The sequence below is a fragment of the Ammospiza caudacuta genome, chromosome 4 (genome assembly GCF_027887145.1).
Source record: "Ammospiza caudacuta isolate bAmmCau1 chromosome 4, bAmmCau1.pri, whole genome shotgun sequence".
Classification (NCBI taxonomy): domain Eukaryota; kingdom Metazoa; phylum Chordata; class Aves; order Passeriformes; family Passerellidae; genus Ammospiza; species Ammospiza caudacuta.
The window spans coordinates 45,171,391-45,194,257 of NC_080596.1; the positions used below are offsets into that span (position 1 = coordinate 45,171,391).

At 38.9% G+C, this 22,867-nt stretch overlaps 1 protein-coding gene across 7 annotated transcripts in view; it reads left to right on the top strand.

Moving 5' to 3' along the window:
* Nucleotides 1-21,373, top strand: part of TENM3 (teneurin transmembrane protein 3) — a 314,810-nt gene extending 293,437 nt beyond the window's left edge. For all 7 annotated transcript variants that reach the window (XM_058803859.1, XM_058803860.1, XM_058803861.1 and 4 more), the window contains 6 exons: nucleotides 2,477-2,652; nucleotides 3,336-3,571; nucleotides 9,063-9,359; nucleotides 10,555-12,166; nucleotides 13,963-14,093; nucleotides 17,911-21,373. In XM_058803859.1, coding sequence (XP_058659842.1) covers nucleotides 2,477-2,652; nucleotides 3,336-3,571; nucleotides 9,063-9,359; nucleotides 10,555-12,166; nucleotides 13,963-14,093; nucleotides 17,911-18,666 — 3,208 coding nt within the window. In that variant the 3' untranslated portion in view covers nucleotides 18,667-21,373. The remainder of the gene's footprint in view (nucleotides 1-2,476; nucleotides 2,653-3,335; nucleotides 3,572-9,062; nucleotides 9,360-10,554; nucleotides 12,167-13,962; nucleotides 14,094-17,910) is intronic.
* Nucleotides 21,374-22,867: the final 1,494 nt, after the last annotated feature.

Genomic DNA, 22,867 nt, shown 5'->3' on the forward strand with positions numbered 1-22,867 from the left:
GTATTCGATGTACAGTGAACAAAATGAAGGACACACATAGCAATCTGTCACCAAATGGAATATGTAATGAATTGTAGAAAGGCCTATTTCCCCTTTTTCTTTTTGTTCCTGGCTATGAAAGTGTGAGAAATCCTATTCTTACCTTTCACATCTCAGTCACATTTTCTTCTTGCACTAGGATGCCTGAACCAAGCAATCATGGCTTTTAAGATTCTTTCAGCTTTTAAGTCGTGTTTTTAAGAACATTAATGTGTAACATGATTTCTTCCTGGTCTTTGAACTCTCCCCCACTGTAATATTAACTGCTTATCTCAGGCTCATGATGTGCCTTCCCATATTTGTGGAATATGAGACCAGTTCAAGAACTACAGGCACAGTCAAAAAATAATAATGTGGAAGCAAGAATGCATAAAAGAAGGATAGCACAGTTCAGTGCTGCATACTGCACTAAAGCCACACACTGTGCTGAATACTACTGATGTGTAGCATTTCCCAGCTCAGGTGGTATACTGAGTAATATGGTAATTAGTTTCTCACAGATACTGTGATAAAAAGGGCAAAAAGTTCTTCCAGGGAAATCTCACCATCTGTGGCTTTAGTAAGCATTGTATGAAATAAAGAGCAGTACCGGACTACTGTAATCAAAGGATAGAAGTAATTCCCAACAAAGTAATTTGGAATCATTTTCAAACATAAAGCAGAAAATAGAAAAGGACACTAATTGGACAATATATGTTCCCCAGGGAGTTGGAAAGGGAAGTTGTGCATGAAAATAAAATAAGTTCTTGGAACTGAGGCATGAGACTGAAGGTCATGAATAGGCTAGCAGTCACATTCATGCACAAGGAACTTAAGTATGTTTGTTTTGGTCTCCTGCATAAATGGAATATCTCAGCTTGCCAAGTCCAGTATGTGAAAAAGAACCACAATTAGGGACAGAAACACACTGGAAGAAACCCCATTATCTTGAAACGTACTTAACTTCAAAAAATAAGTTTTCTCACTTGACTTCCCTGGCTTGCAGTATGGTTTCTGATTTTTAAACATTCTTTTCTCTTGCCTGTTGCTAAGTGAAAGTCTTACATAAACAAAGGAAATCAACTGTGCTAAAAGGATGGAAATGAGTGTATGCAAAAAGCTGTCAAATCTACAGAGTAAGCAAACTGGAAGAAAGCTTTTCTTAAGTTAATCCTTTCAGTTACAGCAATGCTGTGCAGTACTCATGCTGTTCAGAGAAAGGTAGTGTTGTGGGTTACAGCTGTTAGGATTAATTCTCTCAGTTTAAGAAAAAGAGTTTCTGTGGCCTCAGTGATATGCTTGGGGCTTTTGGGGGGCTTTTTTTGGTTTTGCTTTTCTGTTCCAGTAGGAGCAATTTTGATGATAAATATCAGCATGAAATGTCTAGCACACTGTGAGGACCTGCAGGGTCATGTTCCAGTTACTTTAAGAGACTAAGGCATTGTTCAGCTTCCCCCTACATGGTCACAGGAGAGGGATGGAAAACTGAGAGCAAACAGGTCATAAGTGGGCATGAAATCCTCCTTCGGATGCTTTTTTCTCTCTGTTGCAGCTATGGGCAGGCTATCCTTCAAAACAAGGAGCTTCAGCTGAACACCTAGGCTGACAAATCACGACTCTACCACTGGAAGAGCTAATCTTAAAGACAAGCTTTATGACCAGAAGCTCACACAGTGCTTTACTTCTCCCTATACTGTGACCAAAATGCATGTTTGGATTTGGATTTGTAAGCATGGTCTCTGGTCATGTACCAAGATCGACTTCAATTACAGAAATTCTATCTACCTATTCATGTTAAATGGATATATAGCTGTTGGTTTAAATAAATGTCAGTAGACACAGAAAAAAAAATCTCATGGTTTGTGTCACAATTCTCAATCAGTTCACAAGTAGTTAACAGTTCGAGATGCTAGCTGTTCTGGTTTCCAGCTACAAGCAGCTTAAGTAGATTAAATATTACCCCAGACTCTGCTCATAGTAATACAAGGGACATTAAGCACTCAGGAGTACAGGTGTTCTGCATACTCATTGAATAGACACTCCTATTAAGATACCCTTATTTCAAAAATTTTGAGGATTCCTACAGTAACAGCAAAATCTACTCCAGTAAGAGGGAGTAAGTACAGAATGCTACAGAATTTAGTACCAATAAATATGCTTCCTTTGAAATGATGAATTAGATGTGCAGCAGGATCTGGTCACACTTCAAAGAGTAATATGCAGAGCTGAAGATCCATCTGTTTGCTCTTGCTATCACCATTGAGGCTGCTGTATGTTAAGCAGGCTTTGGAGTACTTCAAAGCATGTTTGAAGTCTTTGCTATGCCTATCCCATGCACACAAAAAAAAGCGAAAGTGCCTTAACAATATGAGTAGCTGGTGTTTTTGTTCATTTTAGTTGTAAGTGAAAACAATTTGTTCCTGCTATATATCATTTCTGGACCTTTATTTTTTTTTAGCTATGATAGCGAGGGCCGTCTAACAAATGTTACATTCCCAACTGGAGTCGTCACTAACCTTCATGGGGAAATGGAAAGGGCCATTACAGTGGACATTGAGTCATCCAGCAGAGAGGAAGATGTCAGCATCACTTCCAACTTATCATCAATCGATTCTTTCTATACTATGGTTCAAGGTACTGTAAACAAAAGATTTCTCACTGGCCTGAAAATTGTTTTCTTCTGGTACAAGCAGCTCCAAATAGGTGTGAAACTTTAGGGGCATCGTGTCTGGAAGGAAGGGTTAATACACACACAGTTTTACACCTATACAGAAACAACTGTTCAGGAAAAGCAGTAGTATTGCAACAAAAGTAGCATTAAGTTTTCTAACCAAATCGATTTTGTAAGCAGCTATGGGAAGTAGAATACTTACTTTATATTAAAAAGGAATCTTGGAAAGAAGAGATGGATTGAAAGGGAAATAGGTACAGAAATAGTATGAAGTGATATTTTAGCTTAAAAGCAACTTGTAATAACCCAGCCACCACATACTTGCAAAAGTGAATAGTCATAGTATGCTTAGGATTAGGCCAAAAATGCCTAATGAAACAGCAGAGAATGTGTTTTGTGCCAGTCCAAAGAACATACTATCAGGATGAGACTTTCTTAAGTGTTTAAGAAACTTCGATGATAGGTCCTAAAGGCATTTTTTTTGCTCCTCTGGGATATACTTATTCTTAACAATCTCACCCTGTCTCTTTATTACCATTGGGTCAGTTACGTGCAGTCAAGATGCACCTATTGCAAAAGTGTCCAGTACAAAGGCAGAGTCTTAACCCATGTAGGTAATCTGTAATTCTCCTTTTGGCCTTTTCAGATCAGTTAAGAAATAGCTACCAGATTGGTTATGATGGCTCACTGAGAATCCTGTACGCCAGTGGCCTGGACTCACACTACCAGACAGAGCCACATGTCTTGGCTGGCACTGCCAACCCAACCATGGCAAAGAGAAACATGACCCTGCCCGGGGAGAACGGGCAGAACCTGGTGGAGTGGCGGTTCCGGAAAGAGCAAGCCCAAGGAAAAGTCAACGTCTTTGGCCGAAAGCTTAGGGTAAGCACACAAGCATGAGCAGTATCCACTGCATTGTCATTAAGGAATGAGGAAATGTAAACACATTCCTGTAGGCATTGCCATCCAGCACCCACAGAATATTCACTGTAGACAAGCTGACCGTAGATTGGGAAGTACTTGGTTTTATTACTTCATTTATTGGCTATTTTATTTATTAATTGCTGTTTTCTGTGTGTCATGGTTTAACGCCAGGCAGTAGCCAAGCCCCACACAGCTGCTCACTCAGTCCCCCACCAGCAGCATCGGGGACAATTGGAACAGTAAAACCCAGAGAACTTGTGAGTTGAAATAAAGATAGTTTAATAGGGAAAGCAAAAGCCACACACACAAACAAAGCCAAAGAAAGAATGAATTCACTGCTGCCCATGGGCAGGCAGGTGTTCAGCCATCCCCAGGAGAGCAGGGCCCCATCACATGTAACAGTGACTTGGGAGGACAAAGCCATCACTCGAAACATCCCCCCTGCACATACTGAGCAATTGGGGTCACCTGTCCTGGCTGTGTCTGCTGCAGTCCCCCACACAGCCCCAGTCTGCTCTGCAGTCTGGCAGTACCCAAAGCAGAAAAGGCCTTGGCTCTGTGGAATCCCTGCCCAGCAAAAATGAAAACATTTCTAGGTTATCAACCCTGTGTTCAGCACAAATAAAAATATAGCCTTGTAGTAGCCTCTGTAAAGAAATACTCCAGCTAAAATCAGCACTCTGTGGAATTAAAACTGTTTGGTTTAGCTTGGAATGGCTAAAAAGAATAATTTTCTGCTTTCCTTCACTGCTTTTTCTTTCTGGTACTGAATTCATGTAACTGATTCAGAATCCTGTTTTAAATTACTCTACCATAAGTTAGCATGATCCCTGGGTTTGTTTTTTTTTTAATTTTAAATTTAAATTGTAGTAAGACAATTTTAATTTAAAAAATTATTTTAAAAAAGACTTATGGTAGAAAGGGTTTAACTGTATGTGCATGAGGATGGCATATTCCTCTAACATATGTCTTTACCACTTTGTTGGCATTCCTTCTTCCTATATAGTGAGTGAAATACAAGTAGGAAACAAACTATGATTTATGACAGCCATTTGGTAAAGACAACACAGATTAAGCATTTAAAATTGTGTTGCCAGGAGACCATTTCAAGATCAAATGTTTGACTTACTATTAGAAATGAACTCAGTTCTTTAAAATAAAGCCTAGGCAGTGTATCAAATGAAAGTAATTTCAGACCACTTGACTTCTTGCCATTTGAAGTCTTAAAATATTTTGTATCTTCCATTGGGATAAGAAGGGAGGAAATGTCGTTATGCAGGTTATATTCCTCTCTACTACTTTCTGTATAACAGGAATGGGGTTTTTTCCAAGAAGGAAGAAAAATTATGCACAGCAGCAGCTGCTTAAGAACAATATATTAGTAACTACCTGTGGCAGCTATCTTACATTGATAAGGAAGAGGAAAAGGAAGCCATAATTCTGAAGCTCATCCTTGTGGTTCTGGTTCTGGTTCATATGTCATTTTATACCACAGTGGTATAATACACCTGCCAAGTCATTTGTGAAAGAAGCCCAAGAGAGGTTTGGCAGTGATACAAATCACCACAAGCACAGTTCTCAGAAGTGACACTAAGTTTTGGCATTCAAGTGCAGTGGTGGTAACAGTTAAACAGAGAAGTAAAGTTGTCATGGGCAACTTTAACTTAGAAGAATTAAACCCCCCCCAAAAAAAATAAAGCAAACACAAGGGATGGATTTAACAAGATGGGAGGGAAAATGAAAGATTACAGATTAGGATAAAATAATACTCATTACATAGAAAGGGGAGAAGTAGGGCATGTGGAGAATGAGCTAATAAGAGACAAATGCCTCAAAAAAAAAAAAAAAAAAAAAGGAAAGAAAGTGGTCAGCAATGAAAAAAAATTTAGAATGTTTTGTGAAATTTATTTACATGGAAAGATATTACCAAAATGTCAGTTGGGGATGGATGGGGGGGATGTAGGAAAGCAGAAAAAGAAAACAAGAGAAAGAAGAACAGGAATAATTTATGGAGCTCATCATTTCTATGTACGGACAGTTATGTCATCAACATTTTTCTGCAAAGAAGACAAATGTAGACAAGAAACAGTGACAAAATGTATTGCCAGTAAAGGTACCCATCTCTGTGACACTCACTGTGTTATACATATGCAGTATCTAATGGTAAAAAGTACACTGTCAGTTAATATTAGTTCTACCCAGTACTAGTAATCTTTCTAAAGAAATTAATAAGGAATTATGTTGCCCTTCCTCAACAGTCTTCAGTCAATTTTGCTTTTGCTCTGACTTGGTTTGTAATTGTTCAATAAGCTAGTTCTTCTCTGGAGCTGTATGTTTGGTCTGTAAGCTGGCTGTGGGCAAAGGTGCTGCCAGTCCTCTGCATGAAAGAGCCTTTTTAGGGCCTTGGACTGAGGGTCTCAGATAAAGGAGCTGGCATGAACTCTGTCTCAAGGGATGCACCCAGAGCAGACAGGTAGCACAGACAAAGGAGCTCACAAGAGGAGTCTCCTCTTGAGACCTGACATACCCCAGGCTATGCAGAGGTCCCCAGTTTTCACATGACCTCTTGAATCTCTCTGGAAGTCACAGCAATATATTCCTCTAACAGAGGAATCAAAGACAGATTTCATACTTCTCACTGGAAAGATAAACAGGAATTAAAGTAGAGGAGAATAGATGGAGACATAAATTACTGAAACATATCAGGACAGTAGGTAAAGACTGTCAGAAGACTCAGTTTTGTGTCATTGTTTCTTCACTGGAAATTTCCTCAAGTACAGTTTTTATCATAATGAAATCCAGAGGTTTTAAATGTATCTGGAGTGTGGTTATCTTGGACCCAATAAAAACATTCAACTTTCCCTTAAAAGTATTTTTCTAGCAGAGATGTTATTAAGAAACACTTTAGAGAAAGGCACTGCTTTAGCTGTGTTATTCCATCCCTACACTTCCCAATGAAACAAGCTATTTCATCAAAACTCACTGTTACTCTAATTGCCATCTCTGTTGTGGGATTAGGCAAGAACAGCCAAAATTTCACCAAAAGCTCACATTCCTGAATGCAAGAGCTCTGTCAGCAACATGAGAAAGCAGGAAACTGGCTGGAAGAAGAACTATTTCCTTTCCTTCCCCTCATATCCTGCCCTTACACAGACCTGACAGATGGGAAGTGAAAAGGCAAGGAATGTTATCATCCCAGTTAGCAGCTAGGGCAGTCAGACAGTGGATTAAGTACTTTGTTGCAATTTATACAGGAAGGATTTGCTTAGCCAAGAAATTAACCACAATTGCTTGGACATCCACCTTAACCATAAAACCACCCTTCTTTCTTTGCCAGTTCAGAAATCAGAAGAGTCCATTTTAACTTCAGCGTCTAATCCTGAGAGGTGGACAAGAAAATTTATAAAAATCATAATTAAATGTAAAATAAGGAAGGGGAGGGGGAGAGAAAGGGAAGGAAAAAAATCAGAGAAGCAAAACAGGCTGGGACATGCAGAGATGAGTGCAGGCAGACACTGGGGGGGAAAAAAGACAGAGACAAAGGAAATTTAAAAATTACTTTAGGTAAATGAGCTAATGCTAGACATCAGAAAATTTAAAGAAAAACTCCTTGAAAATAAGTTTAAAAAATTACAAAAAAGGAGTTGAATGGAAGCACTTCACACTTAACTTTAAATTACTTCTAGAATCTGTCTTGTAGCATTAATTTTTCAGATTATATTTCAATAACTTTTGATGGTTCATTAAATAGGTTAAAAAGCTATTGTGCACCTGCTAGATTTAGTGTTCTTTACTTAGGAGATTTACATGAAAGTGTGATTATTTTTTCTCCTAAATTGATAGTGCAGATTCTTCTCATGCCAGTGATTTCATATAAACAAAGAGAAAGGTATTGTACATAAATAGAGAGACAGAATAAGCAAAAGAGAGCATTTGGAGGAACTTTTTTCCTATTTACCTATGACCTATCACCAGCACTTTAGTACTTTTTGCACCAATAATAAAGGATCTAATTTATATTGATCTCTCTGAAGCTTATTAGCCTCAATGTTTAAGTACCAACATCCATGGCATGAGGAGTTTTGAAATTTCAGCCTGAAAAATCCAAAAATCTTCCAGTCATTTCTTTGGTACATCCCTATCTATTCTCTTGTTCTCTTCTGAATGTTATTTAGCCATCTTTGTTTACCCTTTGTAATGTATGTATGAGGTACTTCAAACAGAATTTTTTTAAAAATACACATCGCTCTCTGTCCATTTCTACCCTACTTCCCACATGTTCACAAAATACAGTGTTGAAAAAAAATCTCAGTTATCAGTTTTTCACCCCACATGGAACAACTTTAAAAAGACACAGCAGAATGGTTTACAGATGAACAAAGAAATCCTTGAGGGCTGTTTGAGAACACTAAAGCACAATTCAGTGCTGAGAGGAATGGAGAAGTGCAAAGATACTGATATAGGAAAGGAAAACCGGACAGTTTCCTTTCATAAATTCAGAAATGAGAGCCAATTCAATGAAATTGAGAGTTTACGTATTTTGAACACTAAAGGGAGGTGGGGGTGGATTTCAGTGTAAAAGTATTACACAGAAATCACTATCCATCACTTGTAGTTTACATATATATGAATAACAAGTTTTCAACATAAATGTATCTACGGCTTTATTTAATAAAGCCTTAATAAAGCTGAGGCTTTATTTTCAAATCAAAATACTTACAAACTTCAAAGCATTTTCAACTGTTTTCCATGGTTCAGTAGTCTTCCAGTCATTTATGGCTTTAGGTAGTCAGCTTTAATTAGTCAGTTAACTAGGAGAAAGATATAATCCTCTACTAAGGAGTTCAGCCTTATAAATACATTGCAGCAGTGGGTAGTATACTGAGTTAAATTTCCACTTGATCCTGTAGGGGAATGCCTATGTTCTAAAAACTGTTTAACCTTAATTTGAAGACCTAACATGCTTTTGAAGATCTTAATCTTGCATTTGCTATTTTGAAAAATACTTGCTGTGAAGGACTGAGATTCAGTTCTTTCTTAGCTTGATTGTTATGAATTGGAAAAGCAGTTGCTGGGAATATATTTTGACAATAATTTTCTAGATATATTTCAGACTGCTTACAAAAGAACTAGTTTGTATTGAAATGACCCCATTTATTACCAAAGTTTTCAGTACACAGCTTTCAGTATTTCCTTAACAGTTGACTAAGCATCAAGAAAGAAAACATTGCAACAAATTCCGAGCCCTCTCTTCATATAACCAGACCTTCTAAGGCAGATGCTATTATAGTGCCTTACAGTTATATCAAGAAGTTGCTAAAATACTTTACACATACAGCAAATCAATCACTGTAAATGGTTTTTAAAGAATAGCTAGCTTTGTGGAAATAACAGGTGGCTGGGGTTTGAACAGCATGATTTATTGTGTCGTTTTGTTTGCTTTAAAAAGGTTAATGGCAGAAACCTCCTTTCAGTTGACTTTGATCGAACCACAAAGACAGAGAAGATCTACGATGACCACCGTAAATTCCTGCTGAGGATTGCCTACGACACGTCAGGGCACCCCACCCTGTGGCTCCCGAGCAGCAAGCTGATGGCTGTCAATGTCACCTATGCATCCACAGGGCAAATAGGCAGCATACAGAGAGGCACGACTAGTGAGAAAATAGAGTATGATGGACAGGGCAGGATAGTGTCTAGAGTGTTTGCTGATGGGAAAACCTGGAGTTACACATACTTGGAAAAGGTAAAGAACGCTCAGTTTTTTAAAAATGCTTGGAATGTGCTGAAATTCAGCAGCACCTCACTGCTGCATACAAAGCAAAAAATAGGTAGTAGAAGCACATTGCAATTATTCTAAGTATCAACATGTGATTCCAAGGGGAATGTTTCATTCCACAGATATGTAATCATGCTGTAGGTAATTGCTAGGAATTGATGTGTTTTTAAATTATTTAGGCCACTGACTAACAAGAAGCATCTGCATTTACCTTTTATCTTAACACTTAAAATAAGGTACAGGGACTATCTGCAATTCAGTTCAACTGAAAATAATTTGTTTGCAAATGCTTTGCTGTTGTGGGCTTTTTTCACTACCAAGAAAAGCTCTTTTTTTCTAAATAGTTACAGCTGTCAATTTGTACTTGCTATATGTTGTAGCATCAAAATAAGGAATAGGCAAAAGCTTAGGAATCAATACATATGTAACAATTGCTGAATCATAGCATGCCTTCTAGAAATACCTGTGAAAATCACCCTTGTGAGATATGCAGAAAGAGAATCCATGTGTTTTAGGGGTTTAAATATATTTCTGTTGAAGGTGTTGCTCAGCAAATACTGTTTCCTAGTTACCACAGACTTGCTTTAATCAAGACCTGTGATACATAATAGCCACACACTGGGAAAATGTCAGAATAATTCAAGTAGCTCCTTTCAATATGAATAATCAAACAATTGTTTTGCCTATGTCTCAAAAGCTTACAGAACAAGAACACAGTATTCAGAGTTCTCAGGCTAGTCAAATTCTTCAAAATCATATCTAATTGTAAGAGAGAAATTGTATCTCCCATATGTTGTTCTCCTCGTGAGTTAATGGCTCTAAGACAGTTTTACTTCTTCCCATATTAAACATGACTTATCTGAATCCATTGACAATCTGCTGTTTAGCTGTGAATGCTTGATAAAAGAGTGATACAGTCATAACAAGTAGCAAATTATGAATGTGGAACTACTAATTACAGAACCCTTTACAATTAGGCATACAAGTAAATTAGGCAGGGAGATGTTAACAACATGTAAGGTCAATGATAACTCAATTAAAGAGGAGATAATTTTCTCAAGTGGGAATGTCACATTTTTGTGAAGAAATAGTATCAGTATGTGGCGGGAGGGGAGATACTGCACCATTTGTCACATGATAAAAATCTGTTCTTAATTTTCAGTCAATGGTTCTTCTGCTCCATAGCCAACGGCAGTATATCTTCGAATATGATTTGTTGGATCGGCTCTCTGCTGTCACCATGCCCAGTGTTGCTCGTCATACCATGCAGACTATCCGCTCCATCGGCTATTACCGGAACATATACAACCCCCCGGAAAGCAATGCTTCTGTTATCATGGACTACAACGAGGAAGGGCAGCTCCTTCAAACTGCTTTCCTGGGGACAAGCCGGAGAGTGTTATTCAAGTACAGACGGCAGACGAAGCTCTCAGAAATTTTATATGATAGTACAAGAGTTAGTTTTACTTATGATGAGACAGCAGGAGTCCTGAAAACAGTAAACCTCCAAAGCGATGGTTTTATCTGCACCATTAGGTACAGACAAATTGGCCCGTTGATTGACAGACAGATTTTCCGCTTTAGTGAAGACGGAATGGTGAACGCCCGATTTGACTACAGCTATGACAATAGCTTCAGAGTGACTAGCATGCAAGGTGTCATCAATGAAACCCCATTGCCTATTGATCTCTACCAGTTTGACGATATCTCTGGCAAAGTTGAACAGTTTGGAAAATTTGGAGTTATATATTACGATATTAACCAGATCATTTCAACAGCCGTAATGACATACACAAAACATTTCGATGCACATGGGCGCATCAAGGAAATACAGTATGAAATATTTCGGTCATTAATGTATTGGATTACAATTCAGTATGATAACATGGGACGAGTGACGAAAAGAGAAATTAAGATTGGGCCATTTGCCAACACCACCAAATATGCTTACGAATATGATGTAGATGGTCAGCTCCAGACAGTTTATCTGAATGAAAAAATAATGTGGCGATACAACTATGACCTGAACGGCAACCTGCACTTGCTGAACCCCAGCAGCAGCGCCCGTCTGACACCGCTGCGGTACGACCTGCGGGACAGAATAACCCGGCTGGGAGATGTACAGTACAGGCTAGATGAGGACGGGTTTCTGCGTCAGAGGGGCACCGAAATCTTTGAATACAGTTCCAAGGGCCTTCTTACTCGAGTTTATAGCAAAGGCAGCGGGTGGACAGTGATTTACCGCTATGATGGACTCGGACGACGCGTTTCCACTAAAACTAGCCTTGGGCAGCATCTCCAGTTCTTCTACGCAGACCTTACCTACCCAACCAGGATAACTCATGTCTATAACCACTCAAGTTCTGAAATCACATCTCTGTACTATGATCTGCAAGGACATCTTTTTGCCATGGAAATTAGCAGTGGAGATGAGTTTTACATTGCATCAGACAATACAGGGACACCACTGGCTGTTTTCAGTAGCAATGGTCTCATGCTTAAACAAATTCAATACACTGCCTATGGAGAGATCTATTTTGACTCTAACCTTGACTTCCAGCTGGTAATTGGATTCCACGGAGGCTTATACGACCCACTGACCAAACTAGTCCACTTTGGAGAAAGAGATTATGACATACTGGCAGGCCGGTGGACAACACCTGATATTGAAATCTGGAAGAGAATTGGGAAGGATCCAGCTCCTTTTAATTTGTACATGTTTAGAAATAACAACCCAGCCAGTAAAATACATGATGTGAAGGATTATATCACAGGTAAGAGAAGGTTACTTGATTGCAGCTGTATCTACAGGCATCCAGTTTAGAGGGAATAAGACTGTAGGCAGAAGGGGTCCTCCTGTGATCAGTTTAACACACCAGCATCGCAGAAAATATTCACTGGAAGCTGGTTGATATTTTCCAGTGTAGACTTTTGCAAGACTGCTAATGTCAATTGCTCAATAAGCCCCAGGGCTAGCACAAAGTAATGTGTACCCAGCCAGGTGCACAGAAGGAGGAGTAAGATAGTATAGAAAAAGAATTCAACTTCTGTTTTGGCAAAAAAGGTGCTAACGTGCTTACTTTCATCTCTCAATTCTTAGAGAACCTGTATGCTTTCTGTTGTTCTAGAGTTAGTGATGTGTAGTGTTTTCCATTATTCTACACACGAAAAATCTGACTACATGACACCAAAATTTTGGGAAAAATGTATGGCTCCGATACATTTGATTTTTTTGTATTTGAATTAAGTGTAAATAATCCAATTTACACAGACATTGCCAGTCTACAGGAAGGGCTCAGCCCCACTTACTTAGGAGCTGTGAGACTACCACTTAGAAGAGCATCCTGGGAATCAAGTCGGTTTGCATTCATTTAACAAACAGCAGCTATTAAATGGGTTGCTAGCAGGCTGCCTGGGAGTAAGAATAAAAACAGACCTCTGAATCTGTCCTCTTTTAGCAGCATGTGCTGTAGGGAATGCAGTTGGAATCAGATTCTTTGTGCCACTGAAAATCATGCACTTAGTTCAGAAATTGCCCTCAAAATACAGTTTGGGTTCTTTTCTTAACATCTTTGATGTCTGAAATGCACAAGCAGACACTGCTTATATAAGGTTATTATTACAATTGGTGATTTGGCTGACTGGCAGTTTTAGATGCAGCACCTCATGAGGCATAGCATTTATTTCAAAATGTTAAAAATTATTTTAAGATAAATATTTTTTATTTATTTAATTTTTGGAAAAATCTGCTTCCTTATCCCACATATTGTGAGTATTCTTAAATAAAAATTATTAGGCTTGGTAAGGAGCACTCTGCCAATCTCTAAGCTTAGTTTTTGTGGAAGATAGTGTAAAAAAACAGAAACAAGGCAGAGCACTCTTTGTCAAACAATTGTTAACTGATTGTTGGCACCCCTAATTTATTTTTAACAGAACATAAAATGTATCATAAATAATGTGATCTAATGGTAATTTGGTATCCTGTCTGCTTACTGATGCATTTCATTAGCTTTTCATTTCATCGATCGCACAGCATCTTGAAGAAGAGCAGATTTCTCTTGAATCAACAAAAAATATCTGCCAAATCATTTAAAGGTAATTGGCCATATAGGTGATATTTCAGGAGTAGTTTGAAGTCATTACACACACCAAAAGGACAGGATGTGCTCTGCAGTACTTTTATTTGGCTTTGTTTAAAAGTATTGATGATGAGGGTATGACATAAAGCATGTTTAACCTGACTGTGAAATTCCAGTTGGTTTAGGCTGTATGACAAGGAAATCTCCCCTTAATTGTGCTGCCATAATTGTTCTGGAAGTCACCAAGACCATCAGAACCTGATTGCTGAACTCTGCAATACCTTTCAACTGAGCCTAGTGCAACTCTTATATAGAATAGACATCTTCTTTTAAGTTTAGAACTGAAAGTTTCCTGTAAAGGTTTGCTGTTTCCATACAAAAAGAAATCAACTATGCCAAAAGCTATTATATGTAAAAATTGTGTGGTTGCAAAATACAGAACTATTCTAATATTTTTCTCTGGTTTTTTTCTTATAATTATTCCCTTTCAGATGTTAACAGCTGGCTGGTGACATTTGGCTTCCATCTGCACAATGCCATCCCTGGTTTCCCTGTTCCAAAATTTGATTTAACAGAACCTTCTTACGAACTTGTGAAGAGCCAGCAATGGGAAGACATACCAGTAAGAAACAAAACTAAACATACAAATTGAACAAGATAGAATGTTCCCTTCCATTCAGATCTTATAAGGCATGGATAATTCTGACAGCCAGGGTTTTTTGCTAAGTTCAATCCAAACTTAGTAACTTTATCTAGTTTAAGAAATTACAAGTGGAGGGTTTATTATAGATTTGCTAAGTTAGGTACTATTTTGTATAAGCTTTTGATTGCTTTTAGCAATTATAAAAATTTTAAAAGACAATAATCAATGAAAAGTTTAAGATGCTCTAAAGATGTCTAATTTTCATAGCAGAAACTACAGAAATTATATTTTTACTAACATTCTGCCTGAAGACAGTAAATGAATACTGTAGCAAAAAAGAGATGGTGAAATAAACAGAAGAAGAAGAGGTGATATAACATACCCATACCAGGCACCACTATAATTTTGCTTCTTTTTAATATTAACCATGTGTTATGGACATCATGTGTTATATGTAAAGATAAAATACTGAAACTGAAATTACCTGAGATAAATTCTACTATATCACATAAAACTCAGGTGCTTATGAAGTTCTTTGAAAGCAAAAAAAATGAACTTTCATCCTGAAAACCTGCTGCGATTTTAAATAATGAAAGAAATGGATGTGGAACTAAAATCTAAGTCTGCCATTTAAGAAAATTGTATTTACAAATTAGGCTTACTCAAAGACCAGATACCTATGCCCTCAAAAATCCTATGGTTTTTGCTTTAGAAAGAAGCATTAAGAGACATTAAAATGGGTGATCCCATTCTAAACAGTGAAAGAAAAGATCCCTTTTTACAAGAATCATGATAGAGAATGCTACAAAAATTAAAGATGATACAAACTTTAAAAATCCTACAACCTAATGTAGATCAAATGTCCTTAGCATGGTGGCCCAGCAGAAGGGAACATATAGAAGCTAACTTTGCATTCAGGAAGTTAGTTAGTAAGTTAGTTTGTTAGTTCATTAGTTCATTCTTTTTTAACAGCAAGGAATTGAGTAATAGGGAGAGGCTTTAGAGCCCAGGATGAGACTAGTGTCTTCCATGAACAACAAAGTGAAGGAGGAGCATGGCAAGCATTCCAGTTGTATTGGGAGATAAGAGACCTGTCATCAGGCATGGCTGTGAAGAATGATCAGAAGTTGTTTAGGTCTCAAAGATAGGTCTCAAAGGCTAAAGAATGAAATCATCCACTAACACCAGCAAACTCATACCAGGAATAGAACCAGTCTGGTCAAAGAGATGAGGGCAGACAGCTAGTTGTCAAAAATCTTTGAGAAAGAGCTCAATAACATGAGGAATGCCAGGAGCATATGATGTGACAGAGCAAGAAGGGTGTGGTAGGAAAACAAAGATTCAAATATCTCATGTAGGAAGAAGCTGCAACTCTGATATTCACAGGTGAACAAACAAGTGCAGAAGGAGGCAGAAGTAAACACACAAACCACTTGGTATTTTGAAACATTCTGGAGTGAGTGAGCTTTACTGAGCTCTGAGGATAAAAAAAAAAAAACATCATTATGAAGTTGCTATAGCATCTTGCTGCTCTCACTGATGATTGTTGTCTACAATATATTTTGTGCCCAATAGCTTTCATGTAGGATTTACAACAGCTGAAATTCATACTCATTAGCAAATGCAGACCAAAATCTGCCACATTCAAGAAGAATGGAGAGTCCAAGTTAATTCATAATTCCCTCAGGAGTTATCCACTCCAGAAAGCTACCCTTGTGCAAAACAGAAAAACCTTTGCAAACTTTTTGCCAAGCTTTGATCAGCAGCAAGGCTGAATTAAGGCTGTATGAATCTTAATGACTCCAGTTGGTCTCCCATCCAGAAATTTAGGAAAACAAAGCAGGCTTTTGACTCATTTATCAGCAGTGAATCAAATGGTTTAAGCAGTATTTTACTGAAAGGAGAAGGGGTCAATTGGAAGATAAACTGGATCATCATCAAAAACCAAGTACTCATTTTCAAAAGTGCAGCCAAAGCTATTTAAATCTTTGTTTCCTGCTGAGGCAACTGCCAGGGCAGCTGTTTGCTCCCCACCTCTATCAGTACAGCTCATTCACAGCTTGTTGCTGCTAAGGCCCAGGGTTAGACCAGTAAGTTTTGAGGTCTCATCCCAACCACAGCCGACCTGTGATTTGAACTGTCCTGCTGTCTAGGTGCACTAGCTAACCATTCCTGCTAGCTGTTCCTACTCTTTCAGCTGTCCAGGCTAAGCACTGCAGTTATGCTCACAGGTCCCTCTCTTCACCAAGAGTGCATCTGGCATAGCAGGCTACACACAGCTCTTCCATGACATTGTCTATCCTAGCTTTTCCATTAGACTGGCTTGTTGGTTCTTTTCATACATGGCCCCTTGTCTTTGCTAGCTATGAAGAAAATGCTGCTATATTCAGGGTTGCACCCACCTAAAGCTCTTGGGGAAAAGCTCTTTTAGGCAGGAAGCTGATACTTGAAGTGAAATGGAAGGTCACGCAGCCCAACTGGCCACAGTCTTTTCACACATCCCCTTTTATCAGTTTCTGCAAGTACTTGCAAGAAAGGGTATCAGCCCCCAGTATTCCACCTCACTGGTCCATACCATTAGCTTCCCTCTCTTTTACTGTAAAGACTGTCATTACAGTTTGATTTCCCTAATTTCTTCAGCAGCTTGAGGGATTATGAGAGCCTCCCTACAGTTTGGTCTCAGGCTGCAGCTGCTTGAGAGACTCTTATCTTCTGACTCAGTGTAAAGAAAGGTTTGTTCCAGTTCTAAAGCATAGCTTCATAACCTGCCAAAATCTCCTCAGTTTGACTGGACTCATGGTAGACAGGAATCATAACTGAACAAGCTCAGAGGAAGAGATGCCAACATAGTAAGATGACACTGTAGTGAGAGCTCTTACCTGTGTAACATGACATGGGCTGGCAATGTGCACTGGCAGCCTAGCAGGTCAGTCCTGTCCTGGGCCACATCCAATCAGCAGGGCAAGGGAAAGGAAGGATTCTGCCCCTCTACTCTGCTTTTGTGAGACCTCAGCTGAAACACAGCATCTGGCCTCGGGGCCCCCAGCACTGGAAGGACATAAACCTGTTCAATGAAGTCCAGAGGAGGGCCTCCCAGTACCTCTCTTATGAGGAAAGGAATTGGGATTGTTCAGCCTGGAAAAGAGAAGGCTTTCAGGTAACTTAGCTGCAGCCGTCCAGTACCTCAGGGAATTTACAGGAAAGATGGGGTAAGACTATTTACAAGAGCAGGTGGTGACAGGACTAGGGAAAACGGGTTCAAATTGAAAGAGAGTAGGTTTAGATTACATATTAGGACAAAATTATTTACTGTGAGGGTGGTGAGGCCCTGAAACAAGCTGCCCAGAGAAATTGTGGATGCCCTGTCACTGAAGGTGTTCAAGGCCAGGTTGGATGGGTCTTTGAGCAACCCAGTCTAGTTGAAGGTGTCCCACAGCAGGGGGTTGGAACTAGATGATTTTCAAGGTCTTCTTCCAACCCAAACCATTCTGTGATTCTTGTGGTTATGTATTGGCATTGCAGGTCTGTCCTGTGCAGCCCAGTAAGTAGCCTCTGAAGTTAAAGCTGATTTTTGTGCAGGTTCTCAGGGAGACAAAGAGTAAAAGCAGTGAGCATTAGCAAAATAGTCTTGTAACTCAGCAGAACAAGCAGTATGCAGATCTAATTAACTCCTTGGCACTGTCAGTTGTGGCATATCCTGTTGTTGTCCACGGGCAGCACACCAAGAAATCCTGGCTGTTTGGCATTTAGGAGGCTACAGATGGCTGGTAAAACTTCTGTCTGTTCTTGTTTACAGCCAATTTCTGGAGTGCAACAACAAGTGGCGAGACAAGCAAAGGCTTTCCTTTCCCTGGGAAAGATGGCAGAAGTGCAGGTCAGCAGACGGAAATCCAGCGGAGAAAAGTCGTGGCTGTGGTTTGCCACGGTGAAGTCTCTGATTGGCAAAGGGGTGATGCTCGCTGTCAATCAAGGCAAAGTGCAAACAAACGTGCTCAACATTGCTAATGAGGACTGCATAAAAGTGGCAGCTGTTTTGAACAACGCTTACTACCTAGAAAACTTGCATTTCACTGTGGAGGGAAAGGACACGCACTATTTTATCAAGACCACCTCCCCTGAGAGTGACCTTGGGACACTGAGGCTGACGAGTGGGCGCAAGGCCCTGGAGAACGGCATCAATGTCACTGTTTCCCAGTCCACCACTGTGGTGAACGGCAGGACTCGTAGGTTTGCTGATGTTGAAATGCAATACGGTGCTCTAGCGCTTCACGTCCGCTATGGCATGACACTCGATGAGGAAAAGGCCCGGATACTGGAGCAAGCCAGGCAAAGAGCTCTTTCCAGTGCCTGGGCCAGAGAACAACAGAGAGTAAGAGATGGAGAGGAAGGCGCCAGGTTGTGGACAGAAGGAGAAAAGAGGCAGCTGCTAAGTGCTGGAAAGGTACAAGGATACGATGGGTACTATGTACTCTCTGTGGAGCAATATCCAGAATTAGCAGACAGCGCTAACAATATACAGTTCCTCAGACAAAGTGAGATAGGAAAGAGGTAACACACTGGCTTAGCTCAGGCTGCCAAAGAGACTGTGTACCAGTGTCTTCTAAAAAGGAGACTAAACTGTTTTGCTGCATTACTACTTGAGCCTAAGCTTACATCTTTGCTCAGATTTTTTCTGTAGCACAATCCAGACTCTGTAACGAAAAGAGCGCCTTCCAGAAGAATGATACTGCTAATGACAAAACTTTTTTTTTTTCTCAATGACCTTAAAGGTGATCTGCTTTAAAGAATATGTTTACATATGCATATCGCTGCACTCAAGTTGGACTGAAAAGTATTAAAAAAAAAAGAAGAAAAAAAGAAAATAAAAAGGCCTACAGGTTTTGCAACAGGCTGTTTCTTTGAGGCACTGTATTTAATTAAGATACAGACCCATACAGTGTTTCCAAATAGTACTGAATTGTTGACCTTTGCTTACGAGAAGTAGTCTCTCTCTTTCTCTCTCTCTTTTTCTCTCTCTCACTGCATAGGATGTGGTATATATCTGTTAATTTTAAAACATGGGGCAAAAATTACTGTTTATAGACAACCCAACTGCATTAAACTGTGCTGCTTTCTAAAAGGACATTGGCACAAGTGACTTATGCTACCATGGGAATTTAATAATGGATTTTACAATGCTAACATGGTTTGCCTTGGGGGGAAAACGGCAAGTAGAATCCTTGTTGCATATAAGCAAAGGAAACCCTGATTTTTTTGTAAATTATGTGAGACAAGTTGTTTATGGATTTTTATATGAATTACAATTTACTGTACATCAAATATTAGTCTCAGAGGAGTTAATTTATGTAAAGTGTTTAAAAAAGTTTATACTTAAAAATAAAATGATAAAAACATGTGCTGTGTGTGATTTTTTTTAAAGAAAAAGGAATTGCACCTTTTATGTTATAGCTGTACAGTATAAAGGATTATATTGTAGAGATATAACAGTGATGACTAATGTCCAAAAGTGTTAATATTTTTGTATTAGGTTTAAAGCTGTGCATCTATCACTCTGCTGATAGGATGGGACACTCCACAAAGTGGCTGGCTGAATCAGACCACAGCTCCCTCCCCTCCCTCTCCTGTCACCCAGGCCAGTGCCACTTCATCAGTCATTGTTAGAAGGCACAGTAACCAAATAAGTCTCATTTAGTATGATGGAAGACTTTAATAGGTTGGGGTTTCCTTGTCTTTTTCCAGCCCTAATGTAATAAATGGACATTTATTCATACCAGGTGGGGTTTCTGTTGGTTTTTTAGAAGCTTTGTTTCACAATGGAGGAATAGTGTCTCAGGTGCTCGGCAAATTGTATGTAGAAGAAGAAGAAGAAATGATGTAGTTTCATCCAGTTATGTCAACTTTGTCTTCTGTACAATACAGCTCTTTTAGGTGTTAATAACTCCAGATAGAAGAAGCGTACCTCTGACCTGATGCTACAGAATTGCTCTTTAGGCAGGCAGGCTGTTCAGTAGGTTCATCTCCTGGCCTTCAGCTGGCAGATCAAATCTCATTACTGTCAACACAACCAGGGGATGGAGAGGAAGGTCCACTTCTAGTGCCTAGTCTGCATCTCCACACCACTGCATAGATTTGGCATGCTCTGCTCCAAGGCCCAGTATATTTGCTGCAGGAAGAACTCAAGTGTGCAGCTGGTTCCTTATAGGAAGCCTGTGGTGGCATCTATGGCATCTGTTCTACATCTTGGCTGAAACCATTCTTGGAGCTTTAGTCTCATGAACACTAAATTCAGCCACAAAAATAAATATTTTTAAGATGAGACAAAATTGGGGGTTTTGATGTTCATTGAAATATACACGGTATTTCTATCCATGTATTATAATGACAGAACATAGTAAGTGAACGTGTCTTGACTATGAATGGTTCAAGTGGATGTAATAAAAATAGTTTTCTAACTGCTTTGTATTCTGAGAGTCTATGGTATTACATACTCTAAATTGCACATTAGGATTGTTTGATAAACAGATTTGAATTTCTCCCAGCCCAGTTGCTACCGAATCTACAGTATCAGTGCTATTACTGTATGTGTGTATTTGGTAGAGCATACAGAACTAATTACACATATAATGAATGCTAATCATCTATTAGAATTAAAGCACAGATTAGTTGTTAGTACTTTTACCCTTGAAGCTTGAGGGCCCTAAATTTAGAGAGGATGGTATTTCAGACCCCAGAGGTGTGTCATTGAGCTACGTATTCTTTTTCAAAGATGTAAAATGCTAGGTGTTTGCAGTTCTGTTGGGTGGCTCTTCCACAGCACTGTATTTAGCATGCTGTAAGTGCTCTCTGTTGAAATAGGCTCATATTCTAAATTATGTCCAATGTTTCTGTTCTGTTTGAATATGAAAAGCTTGTATAACATGTCAACATTGAAATATATCTTCTACTTGGCGCATACCAGTCCCTTCTCCTTTGTTCTGGCACCAATAAACAACAAATTATAGTATCTGTTGGTGATCATTTTAGATACAGTCAAATCAAGCCAATTAGTGGCCTTGTTAGTAGGTATAATGAGCCTATTTCTTGCTAAAAAAGACTTGTGATCTGGACATGTTCCTGCAGGAAATAGTGACCTTGGGGAATATAGACACAAAAGATCTTTTTAAAGAAAAAATATGCATAATTAAAGAAGCATATTACAAAAATAAGAAAAAAAGAAAGGAGATTCTAAGTATTTTAGACAATGCCAGTGAAAATGCTATCCTGATATTTTGAGATGTATATTTCGTCTGATTTGTATTGTTCTTTTAATTTGCCTTCTTAACTTTATATGTGTCCTGAATTTTCCACAAATTGATAACTATAGATTGCATCTAGGCTTTCCAATAAAAGCCAACCCAACGTGTGCGTGTGTGTGTGTTTATATTTGGGTTTTTTTAATCTGTATGTCAGGTACTGCACCTGTGCTGACGCTTTTCTCTTATTGAAGAAACAAAGTGATCCCCTTGCACTCCTATCGATTCATTTGCTTCACAGTTGGCTGTACCTTTTTTTGACTCTCTCCAATGGCTTCATCTGCTAACTCAGCAAAGTGAATTACTCCATGGGATCTCTCAGGGGGCCTACTTTAGAGAAACATTAAATATATCTCCACAAAGCCAAATCTTTCATAGATAAGGAGAGCCAAAGAACAAAAAAAAAAAAAAATCACTTAGAACTGTTTTTTCTCTTATCCTCCTGAGTAAAAATATGACAAAAAGTATTTGATTATAAAGAATTAGATTGGCACTGGTAGTTACATTTATACACAGAAGAGATCCTTCAACCTGCATTTAGGCCCCCTTTGCAGAAACTGCTGACTTCAGCATGGATCTCCGTCAAGAGACTGTTTTCATTTTGGTTGGAACAGGCAGACTTCACCACACTCACTTTGTAGTGACAACCTTGAGTTGGTAACATGTTAATCCAGCACTAATCAGGTCACTGCTTTGCTAACTATGGCCTAATTTTGTTATTAAAAAAAAAAAGGCAGTAAGAGATCTTTGTATGTTCACACTTGGGAAGTGAGAGATTTGCATTTGACAAGGGGGGAAAAAAATGCCAGTTACCACTGCCACTCTTCTGAGGCATTTCTAAAGTGATGGCTGAAAGGCTGTAAAAGAAAAAACACTACATAAAATAACAGTTAAAATTGTCTATGGGAGAATAGGCTGCATTTGCAGAGAATCAGATGACAAAATGCTTGAATTCTGATTTCAGGGATAAAAAGGACGGGAAAAGCTTCTGAAAGTGTTGATACCTTGATATACTGCTATGTCCAGAAGGGCAGGCTATGGCTTTACATATGGGCAGCTTGAGAACCTTTAAGAAAAAGAGGAAGAAACTCATGCATAATTCTTTGGGGATGGCAAAGCAGAGGCACTTATTAGAAACAGCTTCTAAGCAGCTTATTAGAAGCAGCTTATTTGACACTTATTAGAAGCTGCCAGGGTTAAAAATAAGCCAAAGCACAGAGCATCATCCCACAGCATAAACTGAACAGCACAGACAAGTGATATCATACCCCTAACTGCAAAGCCACATCCACACCCACCAAACTAATCAGCTTCTCATCTACAACCAATCAATCCTAAGGATTAAAGAATAAGATACAAGCCTTATAAAATTAAATTGATCTTTACACACACAAGTTGCTGGGGCTCAGTCATACCAAACAAAAAAGACAAACTAAAAGTGATAAAAAACAGAATGTAAAC